This window comes from Microcaecilia unicolor, chromosome 3 (genome assembly GCF_901765095.1).
Source record: "Microcaecilia unicolor chromosome 3, aMicUni1.1, whole genome shotgun sequence".
Classification (NCBI taxonomy): domain Eukaryota; kingdom Metazoa; phylum Chordata; class Amphibia; order Gymnophiona; family Siphonopidae; genus Microcaecilia; species Microcaecilia unicolor.
This window is the reverse complement of record NC_044033.1, coordinates 183193257-183212155: the sequence shown is the minus strand read 5'-3', so window position 1 is coordinate 183212155 and position 18899 is coordinate 183193257. Positions and strand designations below refer to the sequence as shown.

General features: G+C 44.6%; 1 protein-coding gene across 3 annotated transcripts in view; it reads right to left on the bottom strand.

Annotated features, from left to right (window-relative positions):
* The window catches only part of MMP19 (matrix metallopeptidase 19), a 39036-nt gene extending 20339 nt beyond the window's left edge, over nt 1-18697 (bottom strand). Inside the window, exons 1-7 of one of the 3 annotated variants that reach the window (XM_030196709.1) lie at nt 18555-18697; nt 17473-17753; nt 15608-15696; nt 15367-15497; nt 14602-14814; nt 12603-12848; nt 5316-5444 (exon numbers count right to left, since the gene is read on the bottom strand). In XM_030196709.1, coding sequence (XP_030052569.1) covers nt 5316-5444; nt 12603-12848; nt 14602-14814; nt 15367-15497; nt 15608-15696; nt 17473-17571 — 907 coding nt within the window. In that variant the 5' untranslated portion in view covers nt 17572-17753; nt 18555-18697. Of the gene's footprint in view, nt 1-5315; nt 5445-12602; nt 12849-14601; nt 14815-15366; nt 15498-15607; nt 15697-17472; nt 17770-18346; nt 18368-18554 lie in introns of those variants that run through there. The other 2 variants (XM_030196710.1, XM_030196711.1) reach the window with 2 other exon arrangements.
* Between the last annotated feature and the right edge of the window lie 202 nt (nt 18698-18899).

Below are 18899 nucleotides of genomic sequence, written 5' to 3'. Positions count from 1 at the left end.
AGTGAGCTGAGGGGGGAGATATGATAGAGCCGAGGTCTATAAAATATGGAGTGGAGTGGATTGGGTAAATGCGAATCGATTGTTTACTCTTTCAAAATGTACAAAAACTAGGACACACTCCATAAATTTACACAGTAACACATTAAAAATAAATAGGAGAAATATTTTTTCACTCAATGTATAGTTAAGCTCATTGAAGGCGGGGGTGCCAAAACTGCACTTCATCCATTGCCTCCGTGCTCATTCTGGTGCACAGGACTTTATGCCCCTGAATATTGTTTCTTTTGCTGAGCTGCCTCACAAACAGTACATCTCCCATGTTTGAGCCACAATTCGGCTCTCTCTCAGCTTGAGCTGTGAGATGTAGAAAGTTTGAGCTATTCTCATGGTTCCAAGTCACTTGAAACCATGATGACACCTCCCAACTTCCAGCACTGTGCGGCTGAAAGTTGGGAGATTTGTTTCATCTGATTATGGAATTCAGTACCATAACATCTTTGCCTTGATCATTCATATTCTTCATTTAAAATATCTCTGAATACCTACCTCTTTCAGCAGGCCAACAACACATGACCAGGTTGATTTCTGCAGCTTGGGAAGGTGGTGGTGGTGGGGGGGGGGGGGGGGGATTGTAAATGTCTGTTACGAATATTTTATCTTGGTTTGAATTCTGGCTAGATTGTCTGTGATAGCTAGGTCTTTCCTATCTCCTTGTTGGCGTTCCTTTCTAATTTTCTGTTTTATTATTATATTTTTTATGTAAACTGCTTTGATTTGCGTGCAAGGAAGGCGGTATATTACATTTTAATAAACGATAAGTCTAATATTCTGCAAACTACATGCACACTTGCTCTTGAATTCTATATAATGCGAAAAGTTGCGTGCACAAATCCAGTCGTATTGTAGATTTGCACACACCAGGGGTGTAGCCGGAACTCGAGGTAGGTGGGGGCCAAAGCCTGAGGTAGGGGTTGCCGCCACCTCCCTCCAATGCCACCCCCCCCTGACACCCACTGCCACTGCTGTAAACATCTTCGCTTGCGGGGGTCCACAACCCCTGCCCGCTGAAGACTTCGTCTAGCGCTGGTCTCCGGCGCTGCTGCATTGCCTGCCCTGCTCTCTCTTCCCCTCACTTTGGGCACGCTCCTTTTAGTAAAACTCAATTTCACTAAAAGGAGCATGCCCAACGTAAGGGGAAGAGAGAGCAGGGCAGGCAATGCAGCGGCGCTGCTGCAGACCAGTGCTTCACAAAGTCTTCAGCTGTAGGGAGTTGGGGACCCCTGCCAGCCAACCAGGGGCCCAGAGTAAATTGGGGGGAGGGCCCAGGCCCCCATGGCCCCGCCTAGCTATGCCACTGGCGCACACAGCTTAAGTTTACAAACTAATCAATGCTGATAATTGCCACTTAATAATCAATTATTGACACTAATTGGCATTAATTAGAAGTTACGTGCAGAATTGTCTAAGAGTATTCTACATCGTGATGCGCGTAAATTCTAAGTCACATAGTTGAAAAGGGGCCATGGCCATGAGCATGAAATGGGTGGGTCATGGACATTTCTAAAATCTATATGCGTGGTTATAGAATACAACCAGTCCGTGCCTAAGTTAGGTGTTGGCATTTATAGCAAGTATTACTTAGCATAACTGCCCGTGATGAAATATAGTCACGCGGACAGGTGCTCGTCGTATTCTATAAATTGCGTGGAAATGTAGGCTTATTCTTTAAAGCATGCCTAAATTTAGGCATACTTTATAGAATATGCCTAGGTGTATTTTGTTTCAGCGCTGATTTTTTAGGTGATATAAATATATATCCCCAGATTTATTTTGGGAGGGATGGTAAGGTGATCATGATTGTTGGGGGTGGCAGCAATGGGCTTTACAGTTTATTGGAGTGGGAGGAAGGATCAGAAACTTCAGAACCATCCTGTTTATCCTGTCTCTTTATTTCTTCCCAGCCTTTTCTCATCAGGGATCCATCATTGTCACGTCCCCTACCTCAACCCAAGCGGTGTCCTCGGGCTGCGCGGGGTCCCGTCGACACACACACTTGACTGGCACTGCCTGAGCCATGTGTGTGTAGTCCTCTCTGGGTTTGTTCAGAGAGTGGTGGTTACAGGCTCCTTAATTGCTTTGCTTCCATGCACCTGTTTCTGCTCTCTCTCTCTCTCTGCCTGGCTTCCAGCCTCCTTGATTGCTTTGCTTCCACCCACCTGGGTCTGCTCTTCCTCTGCCTGGCTTCTCTTGCTTCTCTCCTATTTGTCTTCCGGTTCCTCCTTCCCCTGCTCTTGTCCTATGGCTGTGCCCCGTCTCCCTGCTGATGTCAGACGCCAGCACTTTATCAGTTGAGCTCTCCCTGGACTCCATGCTTCGGCTTCTACTTTGGTAGATGTTTCTAACTCTGTAGTCTGCTTCTTATCTACTGGTCCCTCGTTGCTGACTTTGCCTATACCTGGATTACCCTTCTGCCTGCCTACTGACTTGCCTGTACCTGGATTACTCTCTTGCCTGCCGCCTGCCTACTGACTGCCGCCTGTACCTGGATTACTCTCTTGCCTGCCGCCTGCCTACTGACTGCCGCCTGTACCTGGATTACTCTCTTGCCTGCCACCTGCCTACTGACTTGCCTGTACCTGGATTACTCTCTTGCCTGCCACCTGCCTACTGACTGCCGCTTGTACCTGAATTACTCTCTTGACCTGCTGCCTGCCTGGCCGATACATTCATCACCCCACTTCCAGCTCCGTCCCGTACGTCCTGCAGGCCGCCCACACCTAGGGGCATAGGCGCCCCGTATAAGAGGCTTGGGGAGGCTAAGCCTCCCCAGCCCGCCACTGCCCCGCCCCGCCGCCGCTGTACCTTTAAATATTATAGTTTAGCTGGAGTCGCGGGCAGCCGGCATTGAAGACATCGGCAGGCTTACGCCGGTTCCAGCAGCCTTCCCTTCCCTCGTTGCAAGTCGGATGATGGCTCCGCCCTCTTCTGACGTATTTCCTGTTTCTACGAGGGCGGAGCCATCATCCAACTTGCAACGAGGGAAGGGAAGGCTGTTGGAACCGGCGTAAGCCTGCCGATGTCTTCAATGCCGGCTGCCCGCGACTCCAGCTAAACTATAATATTTAAAGGTACGGCGGGGGAGGGGGGGCAGGAAGGAAACAGGGCAGATGGGAGAGGAGAGGAGGGTTGCTGGACATGGTGGAAGAAGGGGAGAGGAGGGTTGCTGGATGGAGGGAAGGGGAGAGGAGGGTTGCTGGACATGGTGGAAGAAGGGGAGAGGAGGGTTGCTGGAGGGAGGGAAGGGGAGAGGAGGGTTGCTGGACATGGAGGGGGAGGGAGTAGTGAGGAAGGAGATGAGATAACAGAAAAGGAAGAGAGTAGAAAAACTGCACATGGATGAAGAAAATAGGCAAAAGCTGGATCCACTGGACAGTCAAGTTTGCGGAGGACCCAGCTTTTACTTATGGATGTAGGACAAGAAATGAAGAAGAAAGGCGGAAAGTAAACAAATAAATGGAAAGGAAGCCCTGGAAACGGAGTTAAGAGGACAGATAGCAGCAGAATCGGATACTGGGCCAGCACAATCAGAAAAACAAAGTCACCAGACAACAAAGGTAGAAAAGATCATTTTATTTTCATTATAGTGTTTGGAATATGTCCACTTTGAGAATTAGGTGCTTAACATTAAAAGTTTATATTTATTTACTTATTTATGGCATTTTATCCCACATTAAACATGAATTATGGTGTTTTGTGGCTCTACACATATCATGATATTATGATCCCTTGTTTCATATTGTTGATGGTCTGCATTTTCAGTATGGGTGGTATATTGGTGTATTAGGTTCTGCCCAGTGTAATATTTATGGTACAGTAAGGTTCAGAGTGTGTTTTTGCACAAAGTTGTGCATAGTGTTTTGCAGTTGAGCGATTGTGGTTAGTATATGCTTTGAGCAACCACTTTATTCTTTGACATATGATACATAGCTAATATCTAAATTTAATAAAAGGTATTAATTGTGACATTTATTTTTTTTTTTCTGTGTGTGATCAGACAATTATGGATTTAAGCCCCACCCCTGGCCCCACCCCTAACCCCGCCCCCTTTAGCCTCCCCAAACAGTTGGGCCACCGACCGCCTATGCCTAGGGGCTCAACCTCTGAGGAATGGCGATCAGCACAGGTGAAACACGGGGTTGTCCAGCCGCCAAGCAGAACCTGGTCCAAGTACCGGGCTCAGCAGCGCTCTACTTGGTACAAGAACTCACAAGTCTGACAATCATACTATCCGTCACTTCTATTTTGCATTTGTTCTGCAATAACAGATCTATTCTAATCTAAACTGGAGTTTTTATACTGCTTTTCTGGTCCATCAAGGAATCACGCAATGCAGATTACAACAGAAAAAAAATACATACACAAATGGTCTACAAAAATAAATATTACGTAATCAAAACACACACATATATGTAATAATGGGTGCAATGTTCAGCCAAGTGATCAACACATAAGTGTAAAAGGGTAAAGTTACCCATTTAAACCTAATCTGGATTTTCAACTGAAAATGTCAGTATATCTTTATATGGGTAACTTACAGGTTTAAAGTTATTCCTGCTATTTCTGCATTCAGACTTGAATACATCAGTTATCTGGACGGCGCCTGAATTTCTTTGCTCTTCATATAACTTTTTTTCAACTCCCCTGGACCATCCCAAATTGTGCCTCTATTTAAAACAGGTAATGTTAGCCATAAAGCAACAGTTATCCACATAAGTGCCAGAAATTTTGTCCCCCCCCCCCTCGAAGCTCTTATGTGGTCAGACTTGTCACCAACCGCTTAAGTGCTTTTGTTTATTTATTTATTTATTGCATTTGTATCCCACATTTTCCCACCTATTTGCAGGCTCAATGTGGCTTACAGAGTCCTGTTATGGCATTGTCATTCCAGGATAACAGATACAATTTGTGATGTAAAAAAGGTTAAGTCAAGGAAAGAGAAAAGAGTTAGGCAGATGAGTATGGGAGGTATACTGTCGAGACTGGGTTGGGTTGGCGAGGTGGTTTAGTAAGGCTATGGGTTCTCTTTGTTTGAATATTTCACCTAATTATATTCACACCCCAAACCCAAGGTGGCATGGGAAGCTCAAGAAATTAGACTGTAGATTTACCAAGGGCAAGAGTAAAAATTATTTTTCCTTTAGCGACCAGATCCCATGACTGGCCAAAGAATCACTGCACTGCACCTTACTTCCCAAAGGGCTCCCATCTGCCACAGAGTATGTATCAAGCAGAAAAGCCATCAATATAGTTCTTACCCAATATGATAGCATCCAGGTCATCCAAGCAGGGGTTTGGAACCTTACTTGTGGGCTGGACTGGTACTGGCTGGGTTGTCAGGGGCTCGGTGGGAATTTCATCAGCATCCGTAGGGCGAATCCTTTTACCTTTAGGTAAAAAAACAGGTTTACTGTAAACTATTTTCACTAAGAATTAGAAATGACCTTTGGTAGAAATGGGTTAGTATTTTGGGAACTGTAGTTCTGTTTTCTAACAGGCAAAGTAACAGTACAGCTCTCAGCATGGTTTGCAGCATAATAGGGTTGCCAACTTTTTGACAGAGAAAAACCTGACACCTGCTGTGCTCTATGCCCCTCCCTTGTTCATAAGTACATAAGTACATAAGTAGTGCCATACTGGGAAAGACCAAAGGTCCATCTAGCCCAGCATCCTGTCACCGACAGTGGCCAATCCAGGTCAAGGGCACCTGGCACGCTCCCCAAACGTAAAAACATTCCAGACAAGTTATACCTAAAAATGCGGAATTTTTCCAAGTCCATTTAATAGCGGTCTATGGACTTGTCCTTTAGGAATCTATCTAACCCCTTTTTAAACTCCGTCAAGCTAACCGCCCGTACCACGTTCTCCGGCAATGAATTCCAGAGTCTAATTACACGTTGGGTGAAGAAAAATTTTCTCCGATTCGTTTTAAATTTACCACACTGTAGCTTCAACTCATGCCCTCTAGTCCTAGTATTTTTGGATAGCGTGAACAGTCGCTTCACATCCACCCGATCCATTCCACTCATTATTTTATACACTTCTATCATATCTCCCCTCAGCCGTCTCTTCTCCAAGCTGAAAAGCCCTAGCCTTCTCAGCCTCTCTTCATAGGAAAGTCGTCCCATCCCCACTATCATTTTCGTCGCCCTTCGCTGTACCTTTTCCAATTCTACTATATCTTTTTTGAGATACGGAGACCAGTACTGAACACAATACTCCAGGTGCGGTCGCACCATGGAGCGATACAACGGCATTATAACATCCGCACACCTGGACTCCATACCCTTCCTAATAACACCCAACATTCTATTCGCTTTCCTAGCCGCAGCAGCACACTGAGCAGAAGGTTTCAGCGTATCATCGACGACGACACCCAGATCCCTTTCTTGATCCGTAACTCCTAACGCGGAACCTTGCAAGACGTAGCTATAATTCGGGTTCCTCTTACCCACATGCATCACTTTGCACTTGTCAACATTGAACTTCATCTGCCACTTGCACGCCCATTCTCCCAGTCTCGCAAGGTCCTCCTGTAATCGTTCACATTCCTCCTGCGACTTGACGACCCTGAATAATTTTGTGTCATCGGCGAATTTAATTACCTCACTAGTTATTCCCATCTCTAGGTCATTTATAAATACATTAAAAAGCAACGGACCCAGCACAGACCCCTGCGGGACCCCACTAACTACCCTCCTCCACTGAGAATACTGGCCACGCAATCCTACTCTCTGCTTCCTATCTTTCAACCAGTTCTTAATCCATAATAATACCCTACCTCCGATTCCATGACTCTGCAATTTCTTCAGGAGTCTTTCGTGCGGCACTTTGTCAAACGCCTTCTGAAAATCCAGATATACAATATCAACCGGCTCCCCATTGTCCACATGTTTGCTTACCCCCTCAAAAAAATGCATTAGATTGGTGAGGCAAGACTTCCCTTCACTAAATCCGTGCTGACTTTGTCTCATCAGTCCATGTTTTTGTATATGCTCTGCAATTTTATTCTTAATAATAGCCTCCACCATCTTGCCCGGCACCGACGTCAGACTCACCGGTCTATAATTTCCCGGATCTCCTCTGGAACCTTTCTTAAAAATCGGAGTAACATTGGCTACCCTCCAGTCTTCCGGTATTACACTCGATTTTAGGGACAGATTGCATATTTCTAACAGTAGCTCCGCAAGTTCATTTTTTAGTTCTATTAATACTCTGGGATGAATACCATCAGGTCCCGGTGATTTACTACTCTTCAGCTTGCTGAACTGACCCATTACATCCTCCAAGGTTACAGAGAATTTGTTTAGTTTCTCCGACTCCCCCGCTTCAAATATTCTTTCCGGCACCGGTGTCCCCCCCAAATCCTCCTCGGTGAAGACCGAAGCAAAGAATTCATTTAATTTCTCCGCTACGGCTTTGTCCTCCTTGATCGCCCCTTTAACACCATTTTCGTCCAGCGGCCCAACCGACTCTTTGGCCGGTTTCCTGCTTTTAATGTATCTAAAAAAGTTTTTACTATGTATTTTTGCTTCCAACGCTAATTTCTTCTCAAAGTCCTTTTTTGCCCTCCTTATCTCCGCTTTGCATTTGGCTTGGCATTCCTTATGATCTATCCTGTTACTTTCAGTTGGTTCTCTTCTCCACTTTCTGAAGGATTGTTTTTTGGCTCTAATGATTTCCTTTATCTTACTGTTTAGCCACGCCGGCTGACGTTTAGTCTTTTTTCCCTTTTTTCTAATACGTGGAATATATTTGTCCTGAACCTCCAGGATGGTGTTTTTAAACAGCATCCACGCCTGATGCAAGTTTTTTACTCTGCGAGCTGCTCCTTTCAGTCTTTTTTTCACCATTTTTCTCATTTTGTCGTAATCACCTTTTCTATAGTTAAACGCTAGCTTGCTTGCTTCACCTACTGTTGCACCTCATCCTTCACTCATCCCCTTCTATAGCCAACTGTCTGCACTAGGGTTGCCATCTCAGAAGAAAAAATAACAACACATATGTATATTTTCTGATTATTTCACAAACTCTGATGTTTTGACAAACTAAAATTATGTTAAAGTTTTGATGTTCCTTCAGTAAAGCCAACACACAAGCACTCCTGTTCTGTTTTCTCACTAGGGGTTGGATTGGCGTTTTAGGGCCCAGTGTAATATTTATAGTGCTGCCTTTTCACAGATAAAGTTGCTGCTTTTTGAGCACTAACCTCCAGGACTGAAAAAGCAACAATTTTATCCATGAAAAGGCAGCACTATAAATATTACACTTGGCCTTAAAACACCAATACAACTTCTAGTGAGAAAACAGAACAAACAGGAGTGCTATAGATCTCTGCATAGAAACTACATGCTAGCAGAATACTGCACCTTGATCACACATGCAAAATACAGGCAGACCCTCAGCAAATACGAAACAAGGGAATACACATTAGTAATAGAGATATGAAGGCAAATAAACTGTAAACCTCAAGAAATCAGACTTGCATATACAGCAATAGTAGAGACAAAGAACTGAAGTGGAAGATGTCAGAGATGCACATTTCCCAAAGGTGACACATTTCAATTAATAAATACAAAATAAAATACTTTTTTCTACCTTGTAGTCTGAGCATTTGATTTTTCCATTTGATTTGGTCTCTTGTGCTTTTCCCTGTTTTTCCTGTCTTTCAGGTGTCCTGTCCACTTGACATTTCTTCTGTCTCCTGTCCACCATCCATCTTCTCTCTGCGTCTTTATTTGTCCTCCAGCATCTCTTCTCTGTGCCCGTTCCTATCCTCCTCACATGTTTAGCATCTGTCCTCTTAGTGTCTCTGTCCTCCCCTTATATTCAGCCATCCTGTTTGTGTACCTATCTGTATGCTAGTATAACCCCGTCTCTCTCTCCCCCCTCTTTCCAGTGTGTCCAGCACATCTCCATCTCCCACCATCATCCCAGGTCCTTCATATTTCCATTCCCCTCCCTCCGCCCCCACAAACCTGGTCCAGCATATCTCTATCTCTTTCCCCCCAAAACTGGGGCCAGCATATCTCCTTCACCCCCCAGTCCCAGTTCCCAGCATATCTCCATTCCACTCCCCTTTCCCAGGTCCAGCATATCTCCATCTTCCCCTCTAATCCCAGGTCCAACATATCTCTATCTCTTCCTGTCTCCCCTCTCCCAAATCGTGTCCAGCACATCATCTTCCAAGTTCAACTTCGCCTCCCCCCTCCATCCAGCATAGCTGCCTCTTCCACTCTCCCCCATCCCCACCCGTCAGCACTTCTCCATCTCCCTTCCCGCCCCCACATAAATCTAGCATTTCTCCTGCACTCCCCACTCGGGTCCCCCAACCTTGCTGCATTAGCGGTTGGCAGTGATGAAACCATTCTGACTCCGGCCAGGCTCAGGCCAGTTGGCAACTCTATAGCAAAAGCCTGAACTCCTCCCCCCCCCCCCCCTCCACACACACACTGGTGAAATTTCAGAAGTAATCATTGCTCAGCAAGTGTTATATTTCCAGTAGTAGAGACATTGTAGAATCATCTTTTCCCTGCGTCTGACCTCTCACAATACAGATCAGCTTTTGGTCAATATTTGATCCTGTTACTGTGGGTGAGGTTCAATCTTTGATTCCTTGACTTTCCTGCTGCACTTGTGTGCTTGATGAATATCCATGTGCATTGTTTTACTGTATCTAATATCCCTTATTGATTGGATTGTTTTCTTTTGCCTTTTTTAATTCTCTTTTAATATTAGGTTGCCTCCCACAGAATATGGGGCAAATAGTTTTAACGTCAATATCTAAGGCACAAGGTCTTCACCTTTCATCTGCTGCTAATTTTAGGCCTAAAGAGGGTATTCCTTTTCTCACTAACTTTTTAGAGACTCTTGTAGAGAGATTCTCCTGTTTGAACTGTACCCAATTTGATTTATGACCTCAACATTGTACTGAGACCTTATTACTTGCATTGGTGATCAAGGTTAAGAGCTGCTTTAGTTTGGGTAAACAGGGCTATATTGCTCCAGTTTGACATCTCAGCATTCTTTGACTCGGTCAACCACTATTTATTGTTAAATAGGTTGCGTGAGTTCAGCATAGCGGGATCTGTGTTAAATTGGTTTAAATAGGTCATAATAATGTACATAAAAATAGGATCTTTACTAACAGCTGGTCTTCAAAGTGTGGGGTATCACAGGGTTCCCCTTTGTCTCCGATGTTGTTTTAATCTTCTATGAGTTTGCTTGACTCAATTAAAATTGCCAAGGTGAATGACTATTTTCATATGCAGATATTTGTATGCATATTACTGCCTCTGCCATTCCAACTGACATAGGAGCCAACTTTTCAAAATTATTGGGAAAGCTAAACCCAGTGGAAATAACCCTTCCCTGGACACATAGAAGGAATTTTCTCAATATTGGGGGTGCTCAAGCACCCACAGCACCCACAGAGTCGGCTCCTATGCCAACTGATACTTTTAATAGGCTATCTTCTTGTATTTCTCAGCTCCAAAATTGGGCACTTTGTAACATGCTAAAAATTAATGCTACCAAAACCAAGGTTTTATGGATCAGAAATCCTGATGTTCAGGTCCCTTCTATTTCTTTGCCTGTTGGAAAAGAGTTGAAGGGTCTTGGGCATTATTCTAGATTCCTCTCTCACATACGACCTTCAAGTTTCCCAGTTTTGGAGAAAAGCTTTTTTTTTCTTTTCGTATGAGACAACTTTGACTGATTAGGTCCTACTTCCATCAACATCATTTCACTTATTTAGTGCAAATGTTGGTTCAACCTCATCTAAACTCCTGCAATTCTTTGTATATTGGGTTGAGTGCCCTTTTATCCAGAAAATTGCAATTAATCCAGAATACAGCAGTTAGGCTTATTTTTCAAATAAGTAAGTTTGACAGTGTTACCAGACATTTGCAGGATCTGCATTGGCTTGTTTTGTAGAATCGTGTTATTTTAAAAATTGCTTGTATTATGTTTTTGGTTTTGTAGGGTGCAGTCCCTGAACCTGTGAATCATTTATTTTCCCAATCTCTCTGCTGTCATTCCCTCAGCCTGCAGGATCAATTGTTGTTAAGATACCCCTCTGTTAAAGATATCGTTTCTCAAATCCATGTTCCCATTCCAGGCTATTTATGTTTGGAACATGCTTCCTAGTTTTCTAGGGATGGCTCCAAACCATTTGATTTTTCAAAAACGATTGAATACATACTTGTTTGATTTAAATGAGTAAATTAGTTTGGAATGTAGCTGTTATTGTAATTATGTTGTCCTTCTCCATTATTGTTTGTGCTTCTTTTTTTTTTGTAAGTCGCATCAAACCTTTGTAGGGATTCTGCAACTAACCAAGTTCTGTGTTAGATTATATTAGAAGTGAGGTCTTCTATCCTGGAGACAGGCAAACATAATGTTTTGTGCCCAAAAACCTTTGACCTCGCTTTACAAAACGCAGAGTTACCCAGTTCCAGGAGGGAGACTTTTTGGCTAGTTCTGTATCTGAACTTACATCCCAAAGCAGTGTGGGATTTGTAGTCCCTGATTCTATCCATTGAGTTCAGTGCTGCAGATCCTATACATCAAGATGAGAGCATTAGAAATCCAGGACCTGCTTAAAGTCTCCCCATAGAACTGGATAACTTGGCAGCTCTGAAAATGGTTTGGAAAGAACGAGATATTCTACTTCTAATAAGCCCCTCTCTCCATTACCCCCCACCAGCTGTAGTCTCCTGCAGTAAGGTAAGGGATGAAGAGACCCACTTGAGCCTGGTCCTCTTTAATTTCAGCCTCTGTTCAGATATGGAGTAAGTAGGATGGTTACTGTGTTAGTCCATAATAAATATAAATACTGGTACACAGGGGCATAGCCAGACACTCAATTTTGGATGGGCCTGGGCCCAAGATAGGTGGGCAGAAGAACTCCACCTTGTCCCACAAGTGGTTTCTCCCTCACTCGCCTGCATGCCATATGGTCTCTCAAATATACCCCCATTCCCTGCATACCTTTTAAATAGCAGCTTTTCATCGGCAGCGAGCAGCAACTAATACACACTGCTCAAGTTGACCCCACTGCCTTCCCTCTGATGCAACTTCCTGTTTCTGCGTAGGCGGAAGTATATCAGAGGGAAGGCTGTGGGGCTGGTTTGAGCAGTATGTATCTGTCACTACTCACTGCAGGCGAAGATCTGCTATTTACAAGGTATGCAGGAGGAACAGTTGTTGGGAGTTTTCGGCTGGTGGGGCTTGGGGATCCTTGCCATCATAGGTGTGCTGTCACTGGGTGGGCCTGAGCCCAAAATGGATGGACCTGGGCCCACCCTTGGCTACACCACTGCCGGTACATTTCTGTTTATTCCAGTTATAGAATACATCACTGAGCATAATGTGCTGGTTTACATCAACTTCTCCACTGCACAGTGCACACCAAGCCTCTAGTTTTTTCCCCTGATCCATGGTTTGAGGTAAGTTTTCCAGCTGTTTCTCTCAGACTCTACAGCAGAGTAATCAGTGAAGAGACTAGTTCATCCTGCAGTCATTCTTAGGTAGAAGAAACTTACCATACAATTTCTGAATCCCAGCAATATCATCAAAATGCAGCCGGAAGTTTGGCTTGTAGCCAGCGTAGAAGGGTGCCATGAGGGCACTGGCATAATGGGAGTGCCCCAGCCCCAGGGCATGGCCAATCTCATGTGCAGCGATGATGCGCAGGTTTACCCCACGGTAGGATCCCTCTGTCCAGAATTCATCTTCATCAAAGTGTACAGCCCCCTCCTCGGGGATATCCGCATGTGCCAAGACTCTACCTGCAGACCACAAAGCACAGAGATATAGACAGAGAAAAGTGATACAATGAAAAGAGAGTGGGAGAGCAATGTGGCAGAAGTAACAGGGGCGAGAGAGTGGATGTCGGGAAGAGAACCTGTTTTCCATGACTCCCTCGCTCATCTCCAACAACGCTGCACTGTACGAGTTCACAGTGCAATGGGAGTAATTCTAAAAAGCCTACCACAGTGACATTCTGAAGTCTGGATTTGATATTTAAATGACAAAAATGATCAAAAGTGGAGAAAAAGACCTTAGTCAAACAGGAGCCCCTATATATGTAGTCTAAGTGATCTTTTATTGGCTCACGGTAATCAGTGGTAAGAAAAGAAAAACTCCACTGAGCAGAGAGGAGACCATGTTGAAATGTACATGTGTAGTTCATAAAAATGCCTGGGATCACGCACAGAATACGTGCACAAATTTGCATCTGTTTTTATTGGAGCAGGTGCACATTTGTGAGTGTGAATCTGTAAGTTGCTGTGGCTGGTTCTGGGAGCCCATTTTATAAAGGAGTCCAAGGAATTCTGTATTTAAAAAGACTCGACGTGACCACGTTTTGCCAAAATGGCTGCATCAGGGGTAAAACACTAACCAGGGGTAAAAGTGGTGCTTCCCCTGGCTGACACTTGTATATGCAATTTGTAAAGAGGAGAGGAGCTGTTGCCCTGCTGCCAACCACTTTTGCATTTTTGAGATCACAGACTTTGTTTCAGGAAATCTTGGATGTACAAGTGTCAGCTAGGGGAGGCACTGGTTTTACCCCTGGTTAGTGTTTTACCCCTGATGCAGCCATTTTGGCGAAACGTGGCCATGCCAGGACATTTTTAATAAAGAATTCCTTGGACTCTTTGGTCTGTTTCGTTTTCTACTTACTGCTGTCTACTGCGAACCTGAGGAGCCTCTCTTTTGTGTTGTTCCAAGGTACATAAGTGTTTATGTTGAGTTTATAAATTAGCTGCCTTTTTTTCTCACTTAGGTGTCTTCTTATAACATTAACCTCTCCTCAGGAATATCCTGAGCCAGAATGGTGCCCTGTACAACATGCCCCTATTACCCCACCCCACCCAGTGTGTTACAGCCACCACAGGGGAGACAATAGGGGAGTGATTTTTACACACTCATCTCCCTTGCACCCTGTGTAGCCGCACTGCTCACACAGCCCTCAGGATGGCCCTACCTCCCCCTCCCCCATCTGTAATGAGTTTTTCTTACTGTACCTGCCTCCTTTTGACTAATATTCCCTGTTGGGTCTCAGTTCCTTTCCTAAAAATGAAATTCTACATAGTCACATAATAAATGACGGCACATAAAGACCTGAACGGTCCATCCATTCTGCCCAACAAGATAAACTCATTTTAAATTCTACCCAATATTTCTCCTCTTCTGCCCCACATTTGTGACCACCTCTGGAAAAAAATGACTAAAGTCACCAGATTTCTGTTAGAGCAAACAATTTGTAATAGAGCAGTCCAAACCCAATCCTTTTTTGTGAAAAAAAGTTTTAAAAGTTGCAGAAATTCAAACATGTGAATTTTTCAGACTGTTTATAGACCCATGACATGAAAAATCTGCCATTTTCAACATTTAGAATCTGCTACTTTAGTCACCTCAGAGACAGTCACATTTGTGTGTGATGAGTTCTGGCAGATCTCAATCTCTCTCAAAACGACTGTTTCTATTATTACAGAAAATACACTTAAGATTTTGTGCTTTGGCCTTGCTTGACCTTACCGGGCCCATCAAAGGGTCGAGAGCAGCCAATGGCGCGCTGATGGAAAGAGATGCGGATATCGGCTCGTCCATAGGAAATCTCCCGAAAGGTGAGTGGTGACACGTCGCTCCAGTATTTAAAAGCTGTTTGGATGGCAGTTCGCACCTCACTGGCCTTCATGTCTGTAGTATAACTGTAGATCCTATATGTTAAATTCTTCTTGCGCCAACGACCTATCAAAATACATAAATATAAATATATTATCTATCTACATCTGTGTGTGTGTATGTATATATATATACACACATTCACACACACACGTGTGTGTGTGTTTCTATTTTGGGAGTAAAACACGTGACACCTAGAAGTGTGCTTCCTCTGAGATTAGAGGAAGCCGCAGCCAACTCCATTAGAGGCTACTTTATCTCTGAAAATAGAGCAGACTGTGGCCTGTTCTGCTTTTACTGTTGTCTCTGGCTCCAGCCTCTGAAAGTCATTCCATATTCAGCTGTGGTTAACAACTGCTTAACCCCAAGCACAGAACACAGGCCATTCCAGAAACTCTCCCACAGACTCCATAATATATCATCTAGTCAGGAGAGACCGCAGTCCCCACTGGGGCGCCTGGTTGAGGAAATGTGTCCCCAGTCAGCACAGAAATCAGCAACCTCCAAACTTTTAAAAATGGAAACTCTGCCCTGGCAATCTCGGCTCTTGAAAGTGGTTATTTACTGAAAGTGGCCTCAAAGCAGATGTGTCAGCATCCGCCTCTCTCATCTCCTTACCTAGTAGGAGATATCTCAAGGTCTTAGGGTTGAATGGGTCCTCGATGCCACAACGAGGCATCCTCATACGTTCAAGGGTGACTTCATCTAGGACTCCTGTGACCGGCAGCTCAGAAGCAGCCTGGAAAACCCTAGCATAGGCAAAGACATGAGAGGAAGTCTTCATTTATGGATGTAAGCTTTCAAAATTCCTTTACTTCTAGCTTTCCCCAACCCTTTTTCAGTAGGCGCCGCAGCTTACCGCAGGGCCTCCTGCACTTCATGATCCTGGAAGTAATTTGTCAACTTCTCCAGCGGCTTCTGCAGGTACCCGAACTGCAGCAGGTAGCTCTGAGGGGGAAGAAGAAGACATACACAGGGAGTCCAAAGTGATTTTAAATCTGTATACTCTTCCTTCTATTCTTTACTTTTTATTTTCAACTAGTAAAAAAGGCCCGTTTCTGGAACGAATGAAACGGGCACTAGCAAGGTTTTCCTGGGAGTGTGTATGCTTGAGAGAGAGAGCCAGAGTGAATGTGCGGGTGTGTGACAGAGTGAGACTGTCTGTGTGACAGTGTGTGTGTGAGAATGAGAGTGTGTGACAGGGCCCCCTCCCCTGTTCCTAATGCCCCTCACCCCGTTCCCTCCCCTCCTTTTCCTCCTCCTTCCCACACTTTGGGTTCCTTAAGGCTTTCAAAAGTCTATGTACCCCCGTGGCCCTAACGCCCAGTATCCGGATACCCCACCGCTTTCCTCCTCACCCCTCCCCCAAGATGTAATACTTTCACGTCCTTCATTTTTTGAAAAAAGTGTCCTATGTACCCTATGTACAAATGCCCGGCATTCAGATTGTGTTCCTCTCGTAAATTTTCATTTCTTTCATTCATTCAGAACTTGCCCCCCCCCCCCCCCCCACGAACACTTTTGGTTCCTTCAGTCTTTTAAAACTCTCCTATGTACCCTGTGTGCTAATGGCCAGCATTGAGATTGTTTTCCTGTCCCAAATTTTCATGTCTTTCAGTCATTCACAACTCCCCCCTCCTCCTTCTCCAGTTAACACTTTTGTTTCCTTCAGTCTTTTAAAACTCTCCTATCTACCCTGTGTCCTAATGGCCAGCATTCAGATTGTTTTCCTTTCCCAAATGTTCATGTCTTTCAGTCGTTCAGAACTTCCCCCCCTCCCCCCATTTAACACTTTCAGTTCCTTCAGTCTTTTAAAACTCTCCTATCAACCCTGTGTCCTAATGGCCAGCACTCAGATTGTTTTGCTTTGCCAAATTGTCTGTCACTGATGTCACTGAGGTCAGTGCGTGCCTGCCTAGCAGACCACTTCCGGCAGGCATGGTCCCAGGCACATCCTGTTGGAGGAGAGAATTATTATATAGGATGGTGATATATGGCTGTAGCACCTGAACCTTCCAGTAGGTGGCAGCAGCCTGTCTAACCACGATCCTGAGCCAGGTCTTGTTCGTGACACTTAGCTGGAAACAGTGGCCAATCAGGACTCAAGCTGCAGCGCACATGCTCTCTGATTGCTTCACACATTCATAGAAAATTACACCACTGCAACTAATAAATTGTATGCCTGTGCCCTAGTATAGGGCAACTGAACAAACTGCATGCCGTCTGACACAGGCTGAGCCAGATCTCTGTCTACACCTTTGCAATTTGTAGCCAGGGCCCCCTAATTTCAAGTTCTGTAAGAACCACAGGACTACAAGTTCCTAAATGCAATGGGGTTGAAAGCAGGCCTGGTTCTGTTTATTTCTGGTAATCTGGAGTCATCTAATAAAATAGATTAATCCTCTAGAAACCAGACTCTTCCCAATAAAAAGCTCCCATTGTCTTAAACATGCCATGACATACAAAATCTTTTTTTTTCCCAGGTGAACCTACCATTTACCACTAAAGACATAGGGGACAGTTATCCAGGCTTGAATTTACAGCTTCCTTCTCTAAGCATTCTAGGATTTGCAGTTCTGCTTTTCTACAGGATAAAACAGGACGAGGTAATCCAGCATTGGGTCATAGGAAGGCAGGGCTGACTCAGGGATGCCCCTCATGGCTGGGTACTGAGAAGCCAGAGGGCATGGAGAAGGAATGTGTGGCCACTGGCCAGGAACTCACCAGAGCTTCTTGCTGGGGTGCTTGTTGGGTGGTGGGAGCAGTAGTGGAAGGCACAGCCGGGGCCAGGAGCAGGAAGAGCAGCAGTTGTGACCAATTCATCCTTCCAACTGACTTCAGGGTCCAATTGCACAGAAAAAAAAATCCAAATAAAAGCTCTGCAGACAAAGAGCTAGCTTCCCAATGTCACAGGATATCCCAGCACTTCATCTGGAACCCATGAAGGATAAAAGGCAGGACTGCACTTTCTGGCTCTCTGGTGCTCTCCGCCCCGCTTCCTTCTCCTTTTAAACATAAAAAGCCCCAGCAACTGACATGAGTCATGCAGCCTTGTATCAAACTCCCACATCATCCCAGCTCAGAGCCCCCTCCTATCCTGGAGACAGGCAAACAGAATGGACTTAACCCTGCTGTGCCCAAAAATGCCTTGACCTTGCTTTAAAAAGCACAGTTACCCAGTTCCAGGAGGGAGATGTTTTGGCCAGTCCTGTATCTAAACGGGACATCCCAAAGCAGTATGGGATTTGTAGTCCCCAATTCTAGGTATTGAATTCAATGCTGCATGTCCTGTAATACATCAGAGTGGGATCATTAGAAATCCAGGACCTGCTTAAAATCTTCCTCCCTGGAAGTGAGTAACTTGGCAGCTCTGAAGATTATCTGGAAAGAAAGGGACGTTGAACTTCTAATAACCCACTTTCTCCATTACCCTCCATTAGACATAGCCTCCCGCTGTGATTTGTAAAGTGGTTAGGGGTTAAAAGACACACAAGTCTAGTCTCTTGGCAGAGATACATCCCCTCTTCATCTACCTTTCCATTTTGGTCTCTAAGACAGTCACTAGCTCTCTCTTCTTCCTGGTGCCCACTGCTCTCACCTCAAAATAGTTTCCAAACATCTCCAAAGTCAACATGACCTCAGCTCATCCCCTACAGCATCATCAACTATCAACCCACTTTTTGGGGTTATAATAATTGGACATTTCTGTTTTTAATCTGCAAAGGCATTTTTTTTTGTGTGTGAGTGGGATCCCTTCTTTGGCTCCATCGTTCCCCACCCCCCTCTATTAATGAGTCAATACCGACCTCTGTGGGAGTCTTGAATGACGGCCTCTGTGGGAGTCTTGACATGTGCACAGAATGCGTGGTAGACAGTTTCATTGTTTATGCTACATGTTGTCATTCAGACAAAAGAGAGAAGATTCATGGGCTGACTCAGTCCCAGTCCAGCTTCATTCTAAGAGATCTCAGTAAAAAAAAAAAGAGCTCATCATTTTTTCGCATAATTGAGAGGAAGTTGTCTGTCTCACTGCAAAAGATCGCAGAGAACACCAAAAGAACATATAGAAATGACTAGGTGTTTGTCTATGTGATAAAGCTTCAGTATCCACTCAGTACTGGGATAGTAAGGGGTACTGCAGGGCAGAAATG